Consider the following 26,473-nt stretch of genomic DNA (forward strand, 5'->3'; position numbering starts at 1 on the left):
GAAAGGAAGGGAAAGGGGTTGTGTGAAAATTTTCCTTTAGAATTGTTTGTTAGAATCACATTCCCTTTTTCTGATTGGAAGGAGAAGGAATACTCTTCTACAAATATCCTAAAATTTACCCTGAAATAAAGCTCTCCAACAATCAGAGACTAAATTATCCAGTAGTTTACGAGATATTACTGAACGAGCTACTGAAAAGTATCTTATCCCATCCCTTTTGTTTTTAAGACGCTAACATTCGACTTTCTGTTATATGGTAAAATCTAAACTTATAACTCCTTTCTCCCTTCTCTCTTACTCTATAAGAAATGGGCCTCTCCAGACCCCTTATACATTCATTCGCAAAAGTTGGTTCCTAGATTTTTATTTTAGATGATTTACAGTCAGCTGTAGTTAAAAAGCAATATATTTTGGGGGGTTGAAACAATGCGTAAATACAGAATTCTGTTAATGGACATACTAACATTTTTAAAACTTGATCATAGTCTTGCTTTACTAATAATATTGTACCTTATTGTACTAGGAATCAATGTACTAAAAGGCAGATGAATAAGATGATTAAATATAAAAGAAAAGGTTTAAAAAAAAAACAATATGTTTTAAATGGACGCACGGACGTTCTTGTAACGATAATAGAGGTAACTAACTGTCATCAACAAAAGTTTGAAATCGGTAGGACAATTCTAACATGCTTAGATTAACGAAAAGAGCTTACAGTTACGTAAAGATGTACAGAATCTAATCATAGAAAAGCTTCCCTTTTAAAAATATGGTTTTGTAACCAACAGAATTAATTACAATTACTATGCTGTTACACTAATGTATAATGGTCACTCTAGAACTTTTTCTTTTGTCTAATACTAATGCAGCAGTGTGCATTCACTTCCGCAAATCGATCAATCTTTCAGAAACGCATATCAATGCAATAACATTATTTGTCCCTTTTTCTTAATCACTTTCTTCTTTAAAACCTCTTATTGGTAATACACCTTAGGGATAAGACAATTGCCGATAAATTGATTTACATCCTCAATGATAACTCACAACATTACCCCTTCTGTAGAAGCTACTCTATAAGCGTTTGTGTCTGTCTGTGTGTCTTTCATTGAAAGCAATGCTTGTATGGCCTAATTTATAAACATTTACTTTAAAAAGTAAAAAATAAAGCGAGCAAAACACGGCCTTCTCTATCTATCGTCTTTCTTTTTATACATCTATTATACCTTATGGTTTTCTTTGCCTGCTATCTTGTCTTTTTTGTAAAAGAAAATGATACGGAAGTGAAGGCCCACCTACTACTACTGCATGGTTATGAAATGCGTATAATGGAAAATTTAGGTAAATCTAATAGAGGTAATATTATAAGATTAGGAAAAATAATATGAATCATGGTTAATTTGGTTTTGAACAGTGGCGTGAACAAGGTTTAAAAGGGGGGGGGGGGTAAAAAAGGAAGGCATGCCTTCAAAATTTCAATTTTCAAGTGTTTATTCGATTTACAGGGAGGGTAATTAACCATGGAAAGAGGGTATATCGTATTGTAAATTATACTATGAGACCCAAAATTTAATCAATACATTATCTCATTCGTTGGCTTCAAAACTTTTATTAGGGAATAGTCCCTTTCGTAACATCCATAACAAATATTCCATTATTGATTTTAATCTATAGAAGAGGTAGTTTGTTTGTCATAATCGTGGGTTAAATATTTTTCTCGTATTCATTTGAATCCGGTGGATAGGAACCGGTTCTCATCCATACGAAAAAACTATGTCTAGCATCATATTATATCTAGCTTTCTACGAATATAAAAATGTACAATCAAAAGATTTAAACCAGTTTTTTTAGCCGGTGCCTTCGGCACCTCGGGGCTAAAAAACTAATTTTAATCTTATAATTGTACATTCTATATCCGCGGAAAGCCGTTTATAATACGATGCGATAAATAACTAGCATTGTCCAAAAAAATCCCATAAAATTCAATGCATATTTAACTAAGACGTGTATTTCATTAAAAATTTTAAATCATACAAATTTAAGTTTTTAGATTTTTCTAGACAAATCTTGAAAGCTTTAATTGCAATATTAATTATTTTGATAATTTAGAGAGATATAGTAACAATATCCATGGAGTGGTCAATGGAAGAATTTTTATAGACTTATCATTATAATGTTGAATGTCTCCTTAATCTCTCAATGTCTTAATAAAGTGTGGATTTACTGCAGTTCACGGTAAAATATTGCTGGTAAGCAATATTTCCAAAAATTTATGAATTTTAAAGGCTGAACGTACAGATCATACCCGCACACCATTTTAAGCGTCATAAGAAGGCCTACAAATAATCTGGAATAGCCAAGATCCAATTATGAACAGGGAAAGCTTCACTGAATAAAAAACGAGTAAAATAGGTCTTTTTCGCGCATTTCTCTGCACTGCAAGATAATTATGCATAATTGATTTATGGCTATTCCAGATTATTTGTAGGCCTTCTTATGCTGCTTAAAACAGTGTGCGGGCATGATCTGTACGTTCAGCCGTTTGACAGCTAGCAGCCTTTAAAATTCATAGATTTTTGGAAATATTGTTTACCAGCAATATTTTACCGTGAACTGCAGTAGATCCTAAAGTGTTAAAACATATACATAGATACAAACACAAAGTTAAGATGGCTAAGCTTTAGAGAAGTAACTTATTAAACTTAATAGAAAAAATATGATGAGTGTAAAGGGCAAAACGTCCTCACGCACGTCCTGATTAGGTTGAATAAACTTTGAGAATAAATGAAATTATATGTATATTACCTGTTTATAAACAAACATAGATGACAACATCCATAAGTATCGAAGCACAAAAAAATCATGGATGGTAATAAGGAGATTTAAAGAGGATTTGTTAAAATCAAGAATAGATTTATTGGAGAGAGAAAAAATCACAAAAGCTTTAAATTTTTCATATTTTTAATGTGTAGTATGACTGACAGACCGACGGACAATATAAATCACATATTGGATGCTGATTTGTAGGTAATCTTAATGAAAAAATGATGCTGTCTAAAATGGTGCAAAAAATGGGGACAAATTTCAAATTGTTTTGGCGTGTGGCGTCATACCCCCATCTCTTTTCTAGGGGGTTTCTTTCCTCCTTCCCTTTTCTTTCCCCTCACTTGTGACGTAAATAAACAGCCCCGTCAAATCAATTTGAAATTTGTCCCCATTTTTTGCACCATTTTAGACAGCATCGAAAAAATATCTGCCGTCTATCATGAATAGCAACCAAGAAAATATAATTTCCCCAATAGCGTAACGGACTGACTGACTGGCGGACGAATACATAAAGTGAACTATATACTAGCTTTGCTACTAAAAATATGATGAATATAAAAGGACTTAATAATAATATTTAGTAATTTTATGATGTATAATTTTTGATTACACATAAAAAGTAAAAAATAAGCAACTTTTAATCAACTTTTTACAAGCATTGAAAGACAAACCAACTAATGATACTTCTATATAGAGGTAACTTTACAAAGTGTCTCAGAAATCAGCCATGGGACGTCATAAAAATGAGGGATTATCCATCTCTTTTTTAGGGATTTTCTTTCCCACTTCTCCTCTCATCCCCCCCCCATTTTTTATGACGTCACATTGCTAATTATTGAGACACTTTGTAAAGTTACATACAGAGTAGCTTCTCTACAAATCTGAAGTTCTTTTGTTGGTTTTAAGATTTGTATACATACGCACATTTAGAAATTAGAGATTGCGCTTATCTATTTATATATTTTACAATTGCGCCAATAATTTAGTACAGCAAAGTCTCAAGAACATGCAAACAAAGTGCCTATCGAACATTGAAACCCCCACCCTTTAGTTTTTCTATACCTACAGTACCAGGAGGAGGGGGGGGGGAGTTCTATGCTGAACAAGGCACTTAGGTAAAAGCCTAAAAATTTTAGTTAATATTAATATATATAACCCCTTTTTTGGACTTTTTTACTTTTTAGTCTTAAATTTTTTAACCACCCAACTGCTTGCAGGCTTTTTATTCTGGGAGGGTAGGTTGTAAAAAAAGGAATAGCGGGGGGGGGGGAGTATATGAAGCGCGAAGCAAGCATAAAACTAAAATTTTTACCCCGGGGGTAAAATTTTCATGAGAGGTACATTTTTGTGACCCTTTCTTGCACAAAATTCATTCACCCCTTAAATTTGTTTTAATATGAATACTTATCATTTAATCTATAAATATACGTGCTATGAACGTTTCCTGACTTGTTTACGTTTTATTGAATACACATTTATTTATATTTATATGTTTGTCTTTCAAGATAAAAAAAGATACTCCCCTTATCAAAACTTGAAATGTTTAAAAGAACAGAGAACTTAAATTTTTACTAATTTTATTATTTAATTCAAAAAATGAAATTAAATGTTTAAAAGATATTTAAGGATTTCTTGTATAAGCTTAAACATGTCGTCCTTTCCGTCCGTCTGGATGAAACTTGAGATATTGTTAACCGCTGGTCCATTTTGGCTCTGATTTCTATTGAATTGAAAAAATTGCAAATTAAGTATTTCTTTGTATATCCAATGCATAGACATTTTATAATATTAATTATCAAAATACGTTCTCAGTCCTTTGATATCTGAAATGTCAGAGAGAAAGTGTTTTTATTTCTATGTCAAACATATTCAGTTGAAACTTCTCCTTTTTACGATCAACATGTCCTAAAAAAAGTTGCTGATAGTAACTTGAAAAAGGAGTTTATATTAGTAAATATTTTAAAATAAGGTCAATGATGTTGTCGTTTAGTAGCACAGCAACAATATGCTGACAATGTATAGAAAATATAACAGTAAAATATGCTACAGTAAAAATTATCGCAAGAGTAAACTGTGCTAAATAGTCAACCTATAATAAAGTATCAGAGGAGAGGAATTGACTTCTGGTCACTTCTTGGGGGCGAAGTCGCTAGTATACATATATATCCTTATACTAAAGTAACAGGATGTTTGTCTGTGTGTCTGTACCGAAGGATCTTGCTAACCGCTGAACCGATCGGGTTCTCCTTAACAGAGTAGCTTCTCATAGGTCCTGGAAAGGTTTATAACTATTTTGGGGGAGGGTACCACCACCCTCCCATGAGAAATCACAATAAAATCGAAAAAATTGAAATATTTCCGCCGTACAGTGTCGCTAGCGTAGTCGCGCTGCGTAGAGACATGAATTTAACAGCTGATAACATAGACAAATTATTTCTCAAATTAGATATTTAAAATAAAAGAAAGAAAAACATTTAAATGCCACTAGGGGCCTCTAGGAGCGTAGCCGCTAGTATATTCATACAGTCATAAACTATATTTAAATTGTATAACTTTTATAGTTTTAGCAAAAATGATAATACTATTATTTTGGCTGCTACAGGCAGCTTTAATAAGCAGCGGCTGCGTTTTGCCTCTTCAAGATGGATATGTTCCTACAAATGTCAGGTAAAGAATTACAGGTTAGATCAATAGAATACAATAAATATGAAAACCACAGCTTAATGGGCATTGCAGATTTTGCGTTTTTGAGATATAAATATAAAGTTATAGATTAGATTTTAAAAATGAAATAATAGTTATTTCTCGCATCGTATTATAAACGGCTTTCCGCGGATATAGAATGTACAATTTAAGATTAAAACCAGTTTTTTAGCCCCGAGGTGCCGAAGGCACCAGCTAAAAAAACTAGTTTTAATCTTATGATTGTACATTTTTATATTCGTAAAAGCTGGATATAATACGATGCTAGACATAGTTTTTTCGTATGAATGAGAACTGGTTCCTATCCATCGGATTCGAATGAATACGAGAAAACTTCTTTCTGTGGGAAATATTTTTCTGGGACATCTCTTATGCAATTGGAGCCACAAGGAGCGTAATCGCTATTACGTAAATATAATGAATAATTGTTTAGATATGCAAGAGATATAACAACAAATTGTGGGCCTGACGACATCCCCCCTCCAAATAGGTAGGTTTACTATATTTTTATTATTCTAATGGAAGGTTGGGTTAGGTTAAATTGGGTTTGGTCTGGCTAGATCTGCAGGAGTATGTCTTCCCAAGAATAGGCCCCGCAGTGGTTAGGAAACAACCCACCATCACAAACTTATTTCCAATTTATTTGAAAAATAAATGTGAAGGGTTTTAGTGATCAAAAGGCACTCTAAAGGAAAGCACCATTAATTGATATCGAACCTTTGAACATTTTGTAGATACAGAATTATTCGGCTGTCAATATTGCATTTAATAAAAGAGGTCATTGTCGACATTTATATGATCGACATCTTGACAGTAACTGGTAAAATGTGCGATACAACTCTATTTTTTTATAATTATGTTTCTTAAATATCTGTACGACAGTCTTAAATATTGATATTTGCTATTATTGATGCATAACCAATTTTTTAGAGTTAACACAACAGAAAGATTGGCTGCCCTTAGAGAGGAAATGAGAAGAAAAGGACTTCAAGCTTATATTGTTCCTTTAGGTACAATTTTTACATTTGGGGGGAAATGGATATTAGAAAATCCGCTAATGTAGCGTAACACGTAGTACATATGTTCGAATCACGGCCAAAACTTATTATATGCACAGGAATTCAAGGTCTTAAAATAAAAAGCTCACAACTATCTATAATACAAAGTAGCTTGATGTCTGTCCGTCTGTCTGTCCGTCTGAAGCTTAAGATCTCAGTAACCGCTGAACTGATTGAGCTTTACTCTTCAGGGAATATACCTAGTGGTCCTGTGATGGTTTTAAGCTATTTTCCTAGGGGGTGGGACACCCCCCCCCCTTCCCATTAATTTTTAGGGTGAAGCCCCTAGAGGATAGGGGCGAAGCCGCTAGTGTCTAAACATTAAAGATACAAATTTTTAGATGATGAATCCCGTTTGAGATGGATATCTGGTTTTTCTGGCAGTGCTGGCAAGGCAGTCATCACTATGGATGAAGGTATTTTTATTTGTTTGTTTGTCTGTTTGTTTTCTGTTAGTATGTCTGTTTTTCTATTTATGGTACTATTGTTTGCTTGTCTGTCTGTTTTTTTTATTCTGTGTGCTTGTTTGTCTGTTTGCCTGTTTGTTTATCTGTTTGTTTGTCTGTTCGTTTGTCTGATTTTAGCCTGTTTGACTGTTTATTTGTCTGTTTGTTTATCTATTTGTAGTAGTTTTGTTTGTCTGTTTTTGTATGTTTGTTTGTTTACCTATCTGTCTGTCTGTTTGTTTATAGGTTTGTTTGTCTGTTTGTTTGCCTGTTTGTTCATCTGTTTGTTTATCTGTTTGTTCATCTGTTTGTTTATCTGTTTGTTTATCTGTTTGTTTATCTGTTTGTTTGTCTGTTCGTTTGTCTGATTTTAGTCGGTTAAACTGTTTATTTGTCTGTTTGTTTATCTGAATGTTTGTCTCTTTGATTGTTTGTCTGTTTACTTATCTGTTTGTTTGATTGTCTGTTTATTTGTTTGCCTGTTTCTTTGACTGTCTGTCTATTTGTATGTTTGTTTGTCTGTTTATTAGTCTGTTTGTTTGTATGCTTGTGTCTATTTGCTAGTTTTTGTTTTGTTTGGTTTGGTTTGTTAGTAATGAGATTAATTTCTATCTTGATTTAGCCCGCTTGTGGACAGATGGCCGATATTTTCTGCAGTCTGCTGATCAGTTGGATTGTAATTGGTATCTCATGAGAGAGGTGCGTTGATTTTAGTAATCATTTTATTTAGGGCAATCAAGGGGATTTATAGTTCTCGAATATTGCCTATCCTATTTAATTGCTCTTTCCAAGACAGCTTTATACATGAATTGGTGGTGTTTTAGGCTACTTTACTGACATATAGTAAAAGAGTAACTGCCCTTTAAAAGTTACATTGAATTTATAAAAGTGAAACGTCAAGTGGATCGAAGTAATAGACACTCACACACAGATAATTGTAAACAATTCATCATTTTATAAGTTTAACTAGCGGCTCCACCCCTAGCCTCTAAGAGCTTTGTTCCAAGAGGTAGTCAAAAAAAATTATGTACCTCTGGTGCTGCCACCACCACATTTTAAATTAACTGCCTAAAAAAATTGGGGGGAAGGGGATTTAAATTTTTTGGTGGGTTGGTGGTATCCCACGCCCCAAGAAAATAGCCTAAAACCCCCACAGGACCATTAGGTATATTCTAGAATCTGATCGGTTCAGTGGTTACCGAGATCCTAAGAGACGGACAGACATAATTATACTTTGTATTATAGATACCTTATCTATAAAATAAAATAGCCTAAAACCACCTCAGGACCTATAGGAAGCTTCAATGTAAAGGAGAACCATATCGGGTCAGCAGTTAGAAAGATCCTTCGCTACAGACAAAAAAAACCTTACTACTTTATATAAAAAGATAATTAAGAAGCAGCTTATAGTGCCTTAAAAAAATGACAAATGACCAATGATAGGCCAGTATACATTTAACTAATGGTCAATTACAATGTATACTGGTCTCTCATTGGTTATTTGTATTGTATGGCGTCATTTTTATGAGGCACTATAAGCTGCTTCAGTAATTGTTTATTTAGTCACAAGAGGGAGTAGAGGATTTTGAGAAATGGATTGGACTAAACCTTCAGGAATATAACGTTTTACTTTAATCATTAAATATTTCATTTTAATTGAATTTTTACCTTACAAATTAGATTGTACCTTTTGCTGTTGTGTAAGGAACATAGATTTAATAGTAAAGGCCTTGACTTACAAACAGGTTAAATTGTACAGAACTCTAATACAAGGGATATTTATTCAAATGGTTTGTATAAGCCTTTAATATTGAAAAGTAAGATAAACTATCTTTCCCAAATTATTACAAATTTAAAGTAAAATGATATTGATTAGGATTATGCTGAAGAAAACGGACAGGTAAAAAGTATTTTATTTTTATATTGATATTGTTTTAAGGTTTTAAAATCTATGCAAAAAATATATATAGAATTTTATTTTACTTTTTAGTTTTAAAGCTTACCTAATTTCTAGCTACTAATGTCCAAACTTTTAAAATCAACAATAATTTTAATTTACAGATGAGGTGATTTTGTATATAATCATTGTGAATGTATAATCTATTCTATGTTCATTGTTCTATCTAAAATTTCTGCATTTCAGGCAGTTATTGGCGCCTGCGCAGAACAGCTAGGTGCTGGCACCTGGCTGGACTGGGAGGAGTCATTCAAATCTTACAGTGAAGGTAATTGGTACTAACCTTATATCAAAGTAAAATGATGTCTTTCTGTCTATGTATGTAGGCTTTTTCTAACCACTGAGACTTTCTCCTTTACAATGAAGCTTTTTACAATTCAGTGAAAGTTTAAAACTATTTTGGGAGAGGATACCACACACTGAAAAAATCTCAATACTTTTTGTACTAAATTTTTTATTGATTACACTGTTAATTCATACCTGACATTGAAGCTTCTTTAGTTTTGACAAGGTCTTGTTTTTAAGGCATAAGACTTGAACCTGTGGACAATTTGATTGATCTTCTATGGACAGAAGAAAATGGCCGACCTCCACAAATCTTAAGGGTAAGTTATCTTTTTTTCGGATGTTTTGACAAAACAAGTTACTGTACTTTTCAGCACAGACTTACAAGACTTAATCCATCCAGTGCGTTCGAAGGGTGATATGACTTTTGTGTCAGAACCTGAATTGGGACATAGTGCATATCATTACCCTAGGTTAGGTAACTTTGTTTCACTTTTCAATAAAATCTAAAATGTAGCGGTTTTTGCAGGAGGCACCATTTTCAATGAAAATTTTAAAGGAAAACTTAACAGGTTTTACTTCATTTCTACTTCTATATTCAACAGAAGAAAAAATCCTTGTTGTTACTTAATCTTTTTTTAAAAAATTTCAACTAACCCATATAGCTGATTTTTCATTTTCTTCAATAAGATTAAAATAAAAACTTTTTAAGTTGGTTATGAGACCTTGGTTGATAATTGTGCCAGTTTAAACGAAGTAATCGTTTATATTAACTTATTTTACCAAAAATTGTTTTATTTTTAGGATATAAAAGTGCATGGTATAGAATGGTCTGGAGAATCTTGGCAAAGCAAGGTAATTTTTTTTTTTTTGATTAGCAAAAACATCTAAAATTAAAACTAAAAGAAATAATCATTTTGATTTATTAGGTGACAAGATTGAGAGAAAAACTTGCAGACAGCAATATTTATGGAATAGTTGTTTCTGAACTAGATGAAATTGCTTGGATATTGAATATTAGAGGAGAAGGTAATGTTTAAGTCTCTGTCAATGGACATTGAATTTACTGTTCAACTTTCACATAATGTACAAGTTTTTAATTTGTATTTCCACCATGACTTGAGTACTACAAAAACTGTCAAAAAAATTTATATGAATTAGTTATGACTGTTGTGAACATGATAAAACAAAATCTTTTCTTCAGGACCATCCAACTTAGAGATCCTGCTGGAGTCTCCACTGTTTCAAAGCTTGCTGGTCATAAATCAAGACGAAATTAAACTTATGGTTCATTTTGATAAGGTAGGTTGCTTACATTAATAAACAGTGAATGATTGTGATAATGATGATAGTTATTTATTGTAATATATTAGACAGTTTTCCACAGATAGTAAAATTTAAGATCAATTAGGAAGGTCTGGTCTAACAAAACATGATTTTTCGTATAGCTCAGAACTGGTTTTAATCCAGCGGATATTTATTGGTTTCAAAGCCATACACTGGAGATGAAGACAGTTTGATACAACTAGTTACAGGTGTTGCTGGTCAAGTTTGATACAACTAGTTACATGTGTTACTGGTCAAATTTGATACAACTAGTTACAGGTGTTACTGGTCAAGTTTGATACAACTAGTTACAGATGTTACTGGTCAAGTTTGACACAACTAGTTACAGGTGTTACTACTGGTCAAGTTTGACACAAGTATTTACAGGTGTTACTACTGGTCAAGTTTGACACAACTAGTTACAGGTGTTACTGGTCAAGTTTGACACAACTAGTTACAGGTGTTACTGGTCAAGTTTGATACAACTAGTTACAGGTGTTACTGGTCAAGTTTGACACAACTAGTTACAGGTGTTACTGGTCAAGTTTGACACAACTAGTTACAGGTGTTACTGGTCAAGTTTGACACAACTAGTTATAGGTGTTACTGGTCAAGTTTGACGCAACTAGTTACAGGTGTTACTGGTCAAATTTAACACAACTAGTTACAGGTGTTACTGATCAAGTTTGATACAACTAGTTACAGGTGTTACTGGTCAAGTTTGATACAACTAGTTACAGGTGTTACAGGTCAAGTTTGAAACAACTAGTTACAGGTGTTACTGGTCAAGTTTGACACAACTAGTTACAGGTGTTACTGGTCAAGTTTGACACAACTAGTTACAGGTGTTACTGGTCAAGTTTGACACAACTAGTTACAGGTGTTACTGGTCAAGTTTGACACAACTAGTTACAGGTGTTACTGGTCAAGTTTGACACAACTAGTTACAGGTGTTACTGGTCAAGTTTGACGCAACTAGTTACAGGTGTTACTGGTCAAATTTAACACAACTAGTTACAGGTGTTACTGATCAAGTTTGATACAACTAGTTACAGGTGTTACTGGTCAAGTTTGATACAACTAGTTACAGGTGTTACAGGTCAAGTTTGAAACAACTATTTACAGGTGTTACTACTGGTCAAGTTTGACACAACTAGTTACAGGTGGTACTGGTCAAGGCATTTCTAATGAGAAATAATGATTATATGATTTAAATAGTTTGATTCTCAACTATTAGTTATTTTTATACTAGGTGACTGATGAACTAAGAAGCCACCTTGATGGAGTATCAATTGAGAGATATGAGACCAGATATGAACAGCTGAGGACTTATTTCATTGCACAGGTATCTGCTATAAAATCCAGGAAACTTATGGCCCATAGACGTCCAAGCTTTTTATTTTTGGGGGGGGGGGGTAAATTTTTTTTAAGGGGGGGGTAATTCGCTTTTGGGGGTGGGTAAAATGGCGCGCGAAGAGCGCCGCAAATTTTTTTTACCCCCCCCAAAATTTTTACCCCGGGGGTAAAATTTGCTTGGGGGGGGGGTAATTACCCCCCCTGAAATCTGTTGGCAGGGGTAAATTTTGTTTACCCCCCCCCCCAAAATTTACCCCCAGGGTAAAATTTTTGGGGGGGGTAATTTAAATTTTATTCAATATTTAGTATTAAAAAAATGATTTTGTTGGTGGTGAAGGGGGTTGCATCAAATTTTCAAAATTGAAAAAAAGAATTCGGAAGATGATAATGCTCAAAGGTGTACCTCTGTTATTGTAGGCTGATATGAGGCCTGACGGAAGATACATTGTTACAACACCTTCCACCTACCTGTCTGGAGCTAGTTATGCTATATACAACCTAGTACCTGAAGACATAAGGTAATGACCTCTGTTTCATAAAGTTTTACTGACTCTGCCAATCTAGCACAAAAATATTTTTCAATAATGAAATAAAATGTCAAAAGAATAATACTATTAATTGTTTTTAAACAATTTATTTAAAAACGTTAGAATTATCCTCATAAAAACTTATCCTGTTATTTATAGGGAGTTAGATATAAGTCCAATAATTCTGATGAAAGCCATCAAGAATGAAGTAGAATCTGCTGGAATGATGAATGCACATGAAAAGGAATGCTAATAATAATTATCAAAAATAAGTGTTGATGTTTTTGTAAATTTTGAAATTAGTGCCTTTTTCAAATTGGATTGATATGTTTAATACAGGGTTTGGCTAATCTCATACAAACTTGGTACTGAAAAGCTAAAAGCTACTGAACTTTGCAGTTGTGTTTATTATATCCAGCCATTGGAAAACAGGTTTTGTGTCTGCAGCTGTAAATAGTACAAACTTAGTGACAGCTGTGGCTTTAGCTACAATTTTATAGGAATCACCTTTTACATTTGTACTTGTTGATAATTTTAGCAATTATGTTCAATATGAGCGGATATGCACCTAGAGGCCTCTAGGTGCACTTGAGGGAAGTGAGGGGTTATATCATCCCTCCACTTTTCAGTTTAGTTTTAAAAAGTATCTTGGGAGGGAGAAATAGTTATAAATATTCTCTAGATCAATCAGAAGTATCACTGTAAAGGAGAACCAGCAGGATATTGAGGAACTCACAGATAGACATCCTGTTACTTTTACATAAAGATTGCTTATCAAATACGTAACATCAACTCTGGATTTATTTAATATTATGAGCACTTTGACAGGATGCAGTAGCTCTTTGCTCCTGGTCTGCTTTCATGGAGAATCAAATTCAGGTTTGTATTTAACATTAGAAAATGTTTAAATGATTTTGACATGTAAGGGTATTTGAATTCAAATATCCTCCCATATTCAATAAGATTTAAAACTATGTTGTGTTAATCATTCTCCCAATCAGAAAAAAAACAAATATTCTTTATCTGTATAAATTTTAGACTAAAACTAAATTGAAATTCAGTATTATTCATATAGTATGACCCCAATATTTTGTCTAGGTTTTGGGTGCAGAATGGACAGAACTTTCAGCAGCAGCTGTACTCAAAGAATACAGGGCCAAGCAAAAAGACAACAAGGGATTATATTTCAATACAGTAAAATAAGACTTTTATGAATATTTTGTAATATTATTATCACATTAGCTGATTCAATCAGCTCTTTTTTTTTATAAAATTTTCAATGCAAAAAAAAGATTCTAATAATACATGAATTTAACTTTGATTTATAATAGTTGTTTAGACCAATAACATTTTTAGTATATTATATACAAAAGGGATAGTTGCATCAAGTACATTTAGGTTTAACAAGTTTGATTGCAAGCCTAAGTTACAAGAAAATAATACCATCTAACATATATAATTTTGTATTACAATAAATAGCAATCAATTTTGCATCACCAAAATAGTCATCATGCTGTTTTTGTGAAAACAGGACAGCCATATAAGTTGCATATATCCAAAAAATATGATTGTCTTGATATTTTTAAAACTACCTAATAGAAAATTTAAGTTAAAACTACCCCTTTACTAGTATTTAATATAAAATTTCCATTCATTTGATAAAATCAAGCTGTATTTTAAAAATATAATAAATTAGGGAGTTAGTTTTGGTACAATATCAGCATTTGGTTCCAATGGAGCTATCATCCACTATGCTCCTACAAATATTACTGATGCTAACATAGACAGGTGACACATTCTATATATCTATATATTTATACATCTACCTATCTATCTATCTAAATAAATGGAGCTATTATTCACTATGCTCCTACAAATATTACTGATGCTAACATAGACAGGTGACTTTTTATATCTATCTATAATATACATCTACCAATCTATCTATCTATCTATTTCACTATCTATTTGTATCCATCTATCTATTTAACTAAATGGAGCAATCATCCACTATGCTCCTACAAATATTACTGATGCTAACATAGACAGGTGACACATTCTATATATCTATATATTTATACATCTACCTATCTATCTATCTAAATAAATGGAGCTATTATTCACTATGCTCCTACAAATATTACTGATGCTAACATAGACAGGTGACTTTTTATATCTATCTATAATATACATCTACCAATCTATCTATCTATCTATTTCACTATCTATTTGTATCCATCTATCTATTTAACTAAATGGAGCAATCATCCACTATGCTCCTACAAATATTACTGATGCTAACATAGACAGGTGACACATTCTATATATCTATATATTAATACATCTACCTATCTATATATCTATTTCACTATCTATTTGTATCCATCCATCTATCTATATAAATGGAGCTATTATTCACTATGCTCTTACAAATATTACTGATGCTAACATAGACAGGTGACAAGTTCTATATAAATAAATTATCTATACATCTACCAATCTATCTACCTAATTTACTTCACAATCTATTTGTATCCATCTATCTATCTAAATAAATGGAGCAATCATTCACTATGCTCCTACAAATAATACTTTGTATCTATCTAATCATCTATGCATCTAGTTACCTATTTATCTAAATATCCACAAATATTTATATCTATTTGTATTCATATATCTATCTAATTATCTACCTATCTACCTGTCAAACTACCTATTTATCTATCTATATCTCGTTTTTCTGTGTAGATCCAACCTGTACCTGGTAGACTCTGGAGGCCAGTACCTGGATGGAACTACAGATGTTACCAGGTACCCTGCATGTATTTGAATTAAATAGACCATAGTTAATATATAAGCAAGAGCCTATAAGCCTAGCTAACATAGATGTTAATATCACACTTATTAAATTTAACCAACCAAAGAATTTTTTTATCCAATCTTAACCAGACAAATGCCATCTAGCTAAAAAAGATGCGTAGATTTCATTTCTGGCAACCAGAAAATCCGCAGAAATCGAATTAACGTGATCCAAAAAAGTTTCATTAAAAAAAACCTTACACCAAAAATAACAAACAATAATTATAACGACGACTTAGTTTCTTTTTCCTGTTTAATTCGAATATTGAAACTAATTTTCAGGCATGCATGTTTGTTGGTATAGTACTTTTTTTAGAAACCAAAATACAGACATATTTAAAACTACGAAATTGTATGTTAGTTACTAGAAAGATTATATTTTTTTTCTTGCTTTAAAACAACTTTTTGTACATAAAACCCCGTAATGTCTTCATTATTGACACAAACATGCATGCTGTATAGTTTTAAAAAATTTAGTCAAATAAAATACCTGATTAGAATACAAAGCAAGAAATAAAGGTTATCAACTCCCTATGAGCTTTTTGTGTTAAATAGAATTATTAATAAGAATAAAAGAGTTTAAAAAAATAGTAAAATAACAAAATGTTAGGTGAATTGTTAATATTAAATCAATCAAAAAATGTTTTACAATCTTATAATTAATTTCAATAAAACATATATATGCTCAAGAAAGGTTATTTATAATTATGAATTCTACCAGACTAAAATATAAAAGGGGAAATAGTTTATGAAGACGACACAAAATGATTTTAAAAATTACTTATTTTTATCTTTTTTTTTAATCTTTAACAATTTTAATGTTTTTATTATGTAAATATATAAAGTATTATTCAAACTTAAAGGATTTAATCTTTTTCTTTGTAATTTATATGTCTAAACAGTGTAAAAATGAAGTTCTTAATTACGAATTTTCAAATCATTAGATTTTAATACAGTTTATTATAGAAATAAAGAATAATTTCAACAAAAAAAAATTGCTACAAAAAGGCTTACTGTATTATTAAACTGACTTAATTGTATAATTGCATTCATTTTGTTTATTTACCTTGAAAAATGAGTGTTTAAGTGCTGCATTGGTTAAAATCAAACCTAAAAGTGCTCTTTATTCAGTGACAGAGTGAAAAAAATATATACCTTGTTTTATAGTTTTTGATCTCTTTTTTTATATATTTTTATCTGATATGTATATCAAAATTTAAAAGTATCTATTTCATTAGATATTCATACTTTGCTAAAACGTCTTGGTTACTTTTTGCACTATATTTGCTCTAAAAAGGATTCTTTATCTGACTTCTACATTTAAAATGAAAGATTTTATCTCAATTATTATGTTGACTGTAGAAAAAAAAAATTATTTTGTTTATATGCAATTTTCTATAATAAAATGTGAGAAATGCCTTTTTTCACATGTAGGGCGAAAAAAGTAACACTGAAAATATTTTTTATGTCTTAAGCATGTCCTAAACTCATAGATAATAAACTTTCATAAAAGATTTATTTCAGAATATGTCATTTAGGGCATAAAATTAATTTTGCAAATTAACATTGCAAATGTTTGCCAATAACTTTTAAAAATGATTTCTGCGGATTTTCTAATTTACATGGGTGTTTTCTACACATTTTCCTCTTTCTAAAAATACCTTCCTCATAAAGATTGGCTTCCGGAAAGTATATACTTTCCAAAAATGATATGTGATATATTGGCTAACATTATTTATAATTTATTTTTTAATAATTTATTATTTATTTATTCTTGCTAAAATACTAAGTTCTTGCTGCTGAGATAAATATAACTTTGATATGGACTTGCAGCTGCTCCCCTAGCAACTAGAATATCTGTATTCAAAGTTAGAGGTAGAGGGCAAAAAAAGCATGAAATCCAGATACTTAAATTCAAAATAATATTGCCTAAAATCGACCTACTGGTGAAATCAATTTGTTGAGTTATTACAAAAATCTTTGGAAACAAACTTGAAAAAGCTTAATATTTAATAACAGAACTAGTTGCTTCTTCCTTAGCACATAGCGATTCTAGAGCAAGAAACTTTAACTTTTAGCAATCAACAAACGAAAACTTCAGTCCTATGTAATTTTGGGTCCAGAATCATAATCTGTTAAAACTAAAATCCTATGTCTTCCTATTTGCAATAAAATCGCATTAAAATTGCAACAAATATTTGCGATACCTTATTTTCATCTTATAAGAAACAATAATCCATTTTGCTAAAATAAAAATTAAAGTTAACCATTTATTAAATACTTTCATATCTTTAAATTTGCAAAAAAAGATATTTTTTTGCAGAATAATGCCATTTTTGTCAGCGATATAAAAAGTCTCCTTAAAAACAGATTGTTAGAAAAAAAGTAAATGTAAGTATTATAATATGTTTTTCTGAAGTCATTTAATAAATTTATACAGTAAAAACCAGAATTGTGCAACTTATTTCAATGAAAAGCCAAAAAACGTAATTTGCAAAAAAATTGCAACCCCTAAATCACCTAGAAAAATAAACTTTTAACCAAACTAAAGTAATATGTTTTAAAAAACATTAAAAAATATTAATCTTTTATAAAAGAAAGTTTGTTAGAAAAGTTCTAATCAAATAGAACAGGGCAAAATTATTTTTTCAAAAAGTAAACAAACACTTAACTTTGAATATTTCTATACTTTTTCTAAAACTTAAAAATCAAATCGTACTTAAAATCAATGTTTTGTTTGTTAAATCTTCTTGTGGCGAGATTTTTAAATGTTATTTTTTCATATGTATTGAATAATCATAAAAAAAAGAAAAAAAATTGCATTAAGCCGATTCAAATATATTAAATATTTCCTTATTAAGGCAGCAAAATAAAAAAAGCTGTTAAATAAAAATTATTTATATTTATTTCTTAAGCTGTATAACTTTTTAAAAAATTTTAAAACATGTTTTTTGCTAAAATAGATATTTTTTCATTAAAAGGAAATATTGTTTATCAAATCAGCTGTTATCAAAGAATATATCGTTTTCTTATGTTGGGCTACGAATAGTAATTTCAAGGGATCGACAGCCGCGCACAAGCCTAAAATTCCGCAGGTGTGCAAAATAAGATTTTAATAAGGAATTGTCTGTTAAGAAACAAGTTTAGATTTCCAGCTTAATTTTAAAGATATAATATGACGATTTAACTGAGGCTTACCCGCGGCTGTTGAACCTTGTTAATTTAAATTAAAAACTATATATCTTTAACAGTCTTTAACCCTCAAAAGTAGGACTCCTTTCCGCATCTTAACCAGTTGTACTTAGCAGCTCCGCCGCAGATGTCCGTTGGCGGGAAAACTTTTCATAGAATTTTTTTCATGAAGCTTTAGTTTAAAATTTTTAGTTTCCAGCCTAAAATATAAGAAGTAGGATGTCCTCCTTATTGAACAAAACTCAAATAAAAGTTGGGTACGATTTAGGAAGCGAAAAAGCTATATATTTCTGACCACAAAATGCTGATTTTTACTTTTTTAACAGCTTTTGTTGATATAATTATCATATTCATCTGATTTTTAGATTACTCACAACAATTTTATAAGCGAAGCATCTCTATATTCAAATGTATGTTCTTCAGAATTAGACATTAAAAAAAAGGATCACAACATCTATAACAGCGAAGCTCTGAAACGGTAGGACAAACGAACTTTAACACCTGTAGAGTGTCAGAACTCATTAATCAATATATAAAAGTATAAAAGTCGAAAAATTGTAAGTAAATTTGTTAAAAACTGATAAAATACAGGATATTGTTTAAGGACATACTTACATTTTTATGACTTGATTATAGAGATGCTTCGCTTATAAAATTGTACTTTGTTGTCATTTGAATTAGTATTCCAAAAATTAGATCAATCGGATATAATATCACATACAAATTCGTTGTTATAAAAGTTAAAAAATGACATGTTTAAAATGGACGTCCGGACATTCTTGTATTAATTATAGAGTTGCTACGCTTTCTAAATTGTATCTAACTACAAAAGGAATCACCATACAAAGTTTCAAATTGTTGGGAAAACTATAACATGCCATAATTAACAAAAAAAGCTATCCGTTCCAGACAGACGGACGGACTGACCCTAATTATAGAAACGCAAACTTTTCATAATTAGAAAAGCTTTGCTTTTAAATATATAAAATCACATTTTAATTCAATAAGTTACGACCTTTCAATTAGTGTTAATTATAAAAAGTTTAACATTTAAGTTATGTAATTCAAATTATGCTTTGGCTCTGCATCTGGGCCCTATTTTTTCATTTGTAAATTGAATACATGTTTGAGGGAGATAATTTAAATTTCGTCTTGGTTACCGTAAAATAATGCGGCACTGCTTTGACTGTAATAAAAAAAACTCCAATGCTAATTGCCTAATAACACGTTTTTTATAATATTATTTCTTATAAAATCAAATACGAACGCTATTGCATTAAAAATCTGTTATAAATTACAACAAATTAATATTATTATTTTTTAACCACTGGGAGTTATTTATATGAACATTTATGTTATGTTGTGAACATTTTAGCAGACAATTATTTATTTTAAATTTATAAAGGTAAAATTTTCAGGGATATAAAAAAAAATTTAGGTTTTTTTTCATTTTAAAAGATAATTTAATAAATTGTCAATAATCGTATTTCAATATAATATATTTTTGATAGGCAATATATTAGTCCTAAAAATTGAAAGTCGTCGTACTGATTTTAATGATAAGGTTTTTAATTTTTAAAAAAAAATTAAATATCTCTGAAGAAGGGGAAAGAAGGATTTAACTGTAAATGAAAACATGAAATATAGGCCTTAATTTTATCGCCACACTTTGCGGATTCTTGCGGAAAGGTGTGGATAGTATAATTCGCCTCTGACTCTATGTGTTAGGTTAAGGGGTGATAAAATAACCTAAAATATCCCTAAAACATTTATAAAGCTTTCCTGCAAAGTACAGCCAATTCGTATCAACATTTTTAGAGATCTTTAGCTTCAGACAAAAAAAACTTACTACTTTATATAATAACATAGAGTGATCAACACAGTTTAATTAAACATGTTATTTTTATTTGATAAGTCCGATAAAATATTTATTTTACTTTGTACTATTTGAAATATCCTTGTTGTCAGAACCTTCCATTATGGTGAACCTTCAGAAGTACAGAAACAGAGATATACAGATGTACTGAGAGGGTCCATACAACTAGCTCTTGTACAGGTATAGGCCAAGGCATTACTTTCTCCTTTATTATTTTAGCAAGTAATGTAGGATACATCTTTTAATGTCTCTAGTATGACCTGATGTGGCTGAAACTTCATTTGAATTTGATAACCTATTTTTTTTCTTTTAGATTTAAAAAGAAGTAAAAAATATTTGGATAAGGTTTTTTTGGGAAGGGGGGGGGGGTAGTAACCACTTTTCTCGTATTCATTCGAATCCGGAGGATAGGAACCGGTTCTCATCCATACGAAAAAACTATGTCTATCATCGTATTATATCCAGCTTTCTACGAATATGAAAATGTACAATGTACCTCTGGGTTAAAAAAAACTGGTTTTAATCTTATAATTGTACATTCTATATCCGCGGAAAGCTGTTTATATTACGATGCGAGAAACAACTATTATGACGTCACACGGTTCATTTTTTCGGACACTTTGTTTAGTCTCTATTATAAGGATGTGTCTGTCTGTCTTGTGTAATGCTGATCTCTATTCGGTTCTTTTTTTATGAAAAGCTACAAACTCCTTTCACCTGTCAATAAACGATAGATTGACAAACAAAACTATCCCCTCAGCTCTGAAAACTAAAACTTTTCTAAAATTAATGAACAAACGAATCAAAATTTAATTAAAGTACCCAAAGTTTTTAAGCAAACAAATATAATTTTTTTCTCACTCAATGTATGCCATTTTTATTTAAATTATGATATGAATCATTGAACGTTTTTTTACAATTCTTAATTTGTCAGGCACCAGAAGGTACCATGGATATTGCTGTTGATTATGCCACCAGACAGTTTCTTTACAAGTAAGTTTACTTCATTGCACTAAAGGCAAATTGGGAATAATAGTAGGATTTGAATATTTAGAGGTATGATTTTAATTAAAAAAGTGGAAATATATAGAAAATACTCCCCCTCCCCCCCCCAAGATTATGATAAATTTCTTTAAAAGCCAATAACCCGAGATATTTTTCTCAGAGCCATATCTCTTCAGATGGGTCTTACCCCCTTACAAATAGCCTAAAAACATGTTTGTTGTTAAAAAAGCAGACCAACAAGCAGATATGTAGTAAGACGGCAGTATACGGACAAGCCTTTCATAGAATTGCTATGCTGCGGCTTATCAAATTACAACCCAGCGCTAAGCCTAGTATCACCATTTCACCCTGCCCCTCCAGGGCCTTGCTGATACATCACAAGCAGCGGTCAAATTGGACATCTCTAATAGTGGGAGGGGCGCGGCCCATCTACAACCCCAAGCCCCAGTTACCTGCCTTGCCGGGAGATGTCTACACCCCCCTTGCCGCAGCCGGACCTTCCCCTTTTTCTGCCATCACCTGCCTACCCCAAGGAGGCAGCCTTCCCTCCTACCTTTGCGCCTGTGGACACAGCCCCCAGCTCAAAGGAACCCATCACCAGCTACCCCTCATCATCTATTATTATACTTCTATTTGCTATATAAACCTGTATATCTTTTGTAATGAATCAGTTCAAAATATATCCTTTAATCAGTAACTCCTTGTAGTTATTTATTGGTAGGATCTTTAAGGCTAGGGGCTCGTTTGAATCGAACTCGCGACTGTAGGTTGAACGCTTCAACTTACCACAGATACACTAATTCTTTACGATTTAAATGTTGATAGGATTAGAGCATCACGGTATAATTGAGACTTCGTCTGTTCAGGAAAGGTCTTGAATACCGCCATGGAACTGGTCATGGTATTGGTTCCTACCTGGAGGTTCATGAAGGTCAGCAGGATCATTCCCAGTTTTAGAGTGAAATAAAATATTTTTTTTTAAACATAGAGTATGATTCCACCCCTAAAAACCCGCGACCGTGGCTCAACACGTAGCACATCCACTCTTCGTCTGAGAGGTTTAAATCTCGGCCCGACACCATGGCATAACTAAAGACGTTAAAATGATTCTTACTGCTACTATGTCAAGTGCACAACAAAACAGGCGCAACTCATCCCCATGGACAGTTCAGATGCAGGTCGCACAATCAAAGGGTTGGTTGTCTGTTGGGTAATATCCTTGGGTGTTACAATATCGCATCCCATTAAAAATAAATGGAGTTAAGGTATAACTCCAACCCCAACAAAAAAAAGAATTCTAGGGTGATTAATACCCATCCCCCCATTTGTCCATACAAATTAAACCACTTGCTTTCCTATTAACGATAGTTCATAACTCTTTAACTGGGAATCTTCCATTTAATTAGGTCCGACCAGAATTGCAATGAAACGAGAAGACCCTGCAGGGCTTGAACCTGGCATGTTCTTCTCAGATGAACCCGGATATTATCAGGTATTGAAAATATTTTGTTTGTTTTCTTTCAAATTGATATAAAATCCCGTTAGTTGTAACTGTTTTATAAGATATTGCCCATAATATTTCTGCTGCAAATTTTAAAAAAATAAATTCGTAGTTAATTTTAATAAGACCTCGTGGCTATAACGATTACCTTTAACTAAACATAGAAAATTTCCAGGATGGAGAATATGGAATCAGGTTGGAGACCATTCTGAGAGTTGTTTCGGTACCTCTTGAAAATCCGGGTAATTTTGTAGTAACGTAGCTTTGTGTTATATCCGTAGGTACGCCGTCTCAAGCAATTAACTGTGGCTACATATTTCTCGGTTAAATTCATAGCAATTAGCTTTTACTTTGGCGTCTGCGGTTGTTTAAAATCTATGTGCGGCTTTGGTTTCCCATAGTGAAAGCATTTTTTTCCGGTATGGCTTACTATCCGCTGGATTAGAACTATTTCTGAGCCGTACTAAAAAAACATGTATCAAATTAAAGACAGTTTATCATGAGTGATAAAAAATCAGTTTAGTTGGCCCCTAGAAGAAATTTTTCCTTCTATTATTCATATTATTGCATATACTTATTTTTATAATAATTTAATTATTTTAGAATATGGAGACTTCATTAAGTTTGAGCCAGTTACATTGGTCCCATTTGAACCTAAACTCATAATCAAGGAACTTGTTTTACTACAGGATCAGGGGCAGCTATTCAGCCAATTAATTCCATTTGATATTTCCAAAAATACAATATTTTGTTGGAGTAAAGTTGGCGTAAAACTTGTTTTATGTAACTGAAGGGAAGTGGATATGAAGGGTGAGAGATATAAGGGAAGGCCGGGGGTTGTGGGGAAATTATCACTTTGAATTGTTTGTCAGAATCGAATTCCCTTTTACCTGCTAGAGGATATCCTGTTGAATGTGGGGGCATTATGTTGACATACTATGATTTAATCATTATTTTTACTGAAAACACCCTTACCGGTCCAGTGGTTAGTAAATTTTTTTTTGGACATCCCTTATTTTTATTTAATGATGGTGAAAATTGCACTTATGTATAAGAGATTGGCACACAATGGCATCCATTTAATATTTAAACCCCCATGGTTCAAAGTCCTTATATTTTACATATCAGGTAAATCTTTTCATCACATCCAAAATGTGGGTAATAAGACCCCCCATTTCAATTTTAAAAAAGTGAATACTGTTTATTTTGCACCTGGGGGTAATATTTGTTTTTGGTAGTAAAATTTTCATGTCACGCATCGCACTCTAAAGCTTGTACTTTAGTGTCAGAATATAAATTGGGACATAGTGCATTTCATTACCCTAGGTTAGGTAACTTCATTTCACTTTTCAATAAAATCTAAAATGCAGCCGTTTTTGAGAAAATTAGATTTGAAAATTTCAAGTTCAATTTTCACCCCCTAGGAGTTACCGCATAATCATGAAAAGAAAAGCAAAGATTATTTTTTTAAAATTTTGAACAACATTGCTTTTATAAAGTCTGTCATAAAACCTCTCTATATATGATTTATTTCAGGCTGAATTTCCGTGACCTTAGCAAAGCAACTGATAAAAATGGCCATGAATCATTTAACATCAGGGGTGGTTTTATAAAGTACTTTATCAAAGCAAACTTGTTCAAAATTTTAAATAAATAATCTTTCTTTTCTTGTCATGGTTATGCAATAACTCCTAGTGGGTGAAAATTGAACTTGAAATTTTCAAATATAATTTTCTCAAAAACGGCTGCATTTTAGATTTTATTGAAAAGTGAAATGAAGTTACCTAACCTAGGGTAATGAAATGCACTATGTCCAAATTTAGATTTTGACACTAAAGTCAAGGCACCTTCATACGCACTGTGTAGTAATCAAAGTAAGTGCAACAGGAAGAGTTATCTACCGAGGAGCTTCAGTGGCTAAGAGATTATAATCAGATTATTAGAGACAGGATTCTACCCAGGTAAATAGATTTATTATTACATGGATCGCTTACACCAGTTTATCATTTACTCTAATAAAATGAAACTTGTAGCTGGCTAAATGAACTATCTCCCTCATCATCCCTTCACACTGGGTAATTGAACAGACCAAAAAGTGATGTCATATGTTAGCAACCTAAATTAACGACAATTTTTCCCCTGACATAATATCCACGTATATTTTATATCCATTTCTAGGTATTTGTCTATACATGAATCTTAAGGGATAAGACAATGGACGATAAATATATATATTCCAAATTACGATAAAAAAATACCCCATTGGTCTGACTAAAAGTTACTTGAATACTAGGTTGTGTCTCAGACGGACATACTTACTTTTTAAGACTAGATTATATAGATGCTTCGCTCATGATATAGTTCCTAATTGTCATAGAAATTATATTCTAAAAGTTAGATTTATAGAATGATTAAATAAAATGAAAATTGACATGAATTAATTTTTCATATTTTAGAATTGAAAACGACGACCTTACAGTCAATTGGATTATGCAGAAGACAGAAATTTAAACATGTAACTTCATGCTCAGATTAATGGACATTATTTATGGAAATATATTACACTATTCAAATTCTCTCCTTTTTGACAAAATAAATTATTTTTATCCTGTTTATTAATCAGTGGGATTATGCTGTTATTGTTCTTGACAATGTTTAGAATACACTGTTTGATAATATTTATTTCTCGCATCGTATTATAAACAGCTTTCCGCGGATATAGAATGTACAATTATAAGATTAAAACCAGTTTTTTAGGCCCCGAGGTGCCGTGGGCACGGGCTAAAAAAATGGTTTTAATCTTATGATTGTACATTTTTATATTTGTAGAAAACTGGATATAATACGATGCTAGACATTGTTTTTTTCGTATGGATGAGAACCGGTTCCTATCCACCGGATTCGAATGAGTACGAGAAAATGGTTTAAGGCCAGTGTTTCTTTATGTTAAACCTAATTATTAATTTGATAAATATTTAATACCAAAATTAAATTGTTTTTATTTAAAATTTTACTATGGTAGACAGTTTTAATCACGGAGTCGAGTTATTACACATAAATAAAAACGAACATAATGTATTAATCGTAGAGCAGCTAGCTTCGTTACAAATGTTTAAAAAATGAAATCTTTTCATAACTGTATTTATCTAAATAATATATTTATAACAATTTTCACAAATGAGATCTCACATATAGTTAGTATAATTTTCACATATAATATTAAGTCACAGTTCACTTTAGCAAATAGAAGGTTTTTTTCGACGGGTTACAAAATTTATCAATTGCTTTGATGACAATATTAACAGGGGTCTTAAGGGACTGGACAATTGAAGATAAATCGATGAATGATAAGCAACCATACTCATTTTGTTAATTAAAATTACTAGTTCATAAGTTTGAAAACTCTAATTAAAATTCATGTAGATATCCAAAGTTTTAAACCAACTTATAGCAGAATGAGTCACTCTATCTATATATTATCATAATAAATAATATGTTTTCGCGTTATTCGGTATTTCATAAAAAGGGTGAACCTAGGATAAGTAGTGAACAATTAAAA

The 26,473-nt window shown here is 31.6% G+C and overlaps 2 protein-coding genes and 1 long non-coding RNA gene across 3 annotated transcripts; all 3 read left to right on the forward strand.

The window, feature by feature from the left end:
• The first annotated feature begins 5,017 nt into the window (after positions 1-5,017).
• On the forward strand, positions 5,018-12,734 carry LOC145306414 (uncharacterized). Its single transcript, XM_080148508.1, has 15 exons — positions 5,018-5,490; positions 5,960-6,016; positions 6,457-6,536; positions 6,926-7,000; positions 7,653-7,729; positions 8,594-8,642; positions 8,905-8,930; positions 9,174-9,255; positions 9,513-9,592; positions 10,077-10,127; positions 10,202-10,301; positions 10,477-10,574; positions 11,851-11,943; positions 12,372-12,472; positions 12,641-12,734. The coding sequence occupies exons 1-15, from the start codon at positions 5,396-5,398 to the stop codon at positions 12,732-12,734; spliced, it is 1,158 nt and encodes a 385-aa protein (XP_080004634.1). The 5' UTR covers positions 5,018-5,395.
• Positions 12,735-13,297: 563 nt separating this feature from the next.
• Positions 13,298-23,705, forward strand: LOC145306415 (uncharacterized). The gene is made up of 10 exons (XM_080148509.1): positions 13,298-13,360; positions 13,580-13,655; positions 14,176-14,269; positions 15,230-15,292; positions 20,501-20,588; positions 21,343-21,401; positions 22,280-22,344; positions 22,820-22,905; positions 23,090-23,156; positions 23,518-23,705. The coding sequence occupies exons 1-10, from the start codon at positions 13,343-13,345 to the stop codon at positions 23,703-23,705; spliced, it is 804 nt and encodes a 267-aa protein (XP_080004635.1). The 5' UTR covers positions 13,298-13,342.
• A 1,034-nt stretch (positions 23,706-24,739) lies between these two features.
• On the forward strand, positions 24,740-25,901 carry LOC145305720 (uncharacterized). Its single transcript, XR_013874691.1, has 2 exons — positions 24,740-24,875; positions 25,371-25,901. It is a non-coding gene; the product is annotated as an uncharacterized LOC145305720 (long non-coding RNA).
• Positions 25,902-26,473: the final 572 nt, after the last annotated feature.

The sequence above is a fragment of the Acartia tonsa genome, chromosome 14 (genome assembly GCF_053477335.1).
Source record: "Acartia tonsa isolate MP-2025a chromosome 14, ASM5347733v1, whole genome shotgun sequence".
Classification (NCBI taxonomy): domain Eukaryota; kingdom Metazoa; phylum Arthropoda; class Copepoda; order Calanoida; family Acartiidae; genus Acartia; species Acartia tonsa.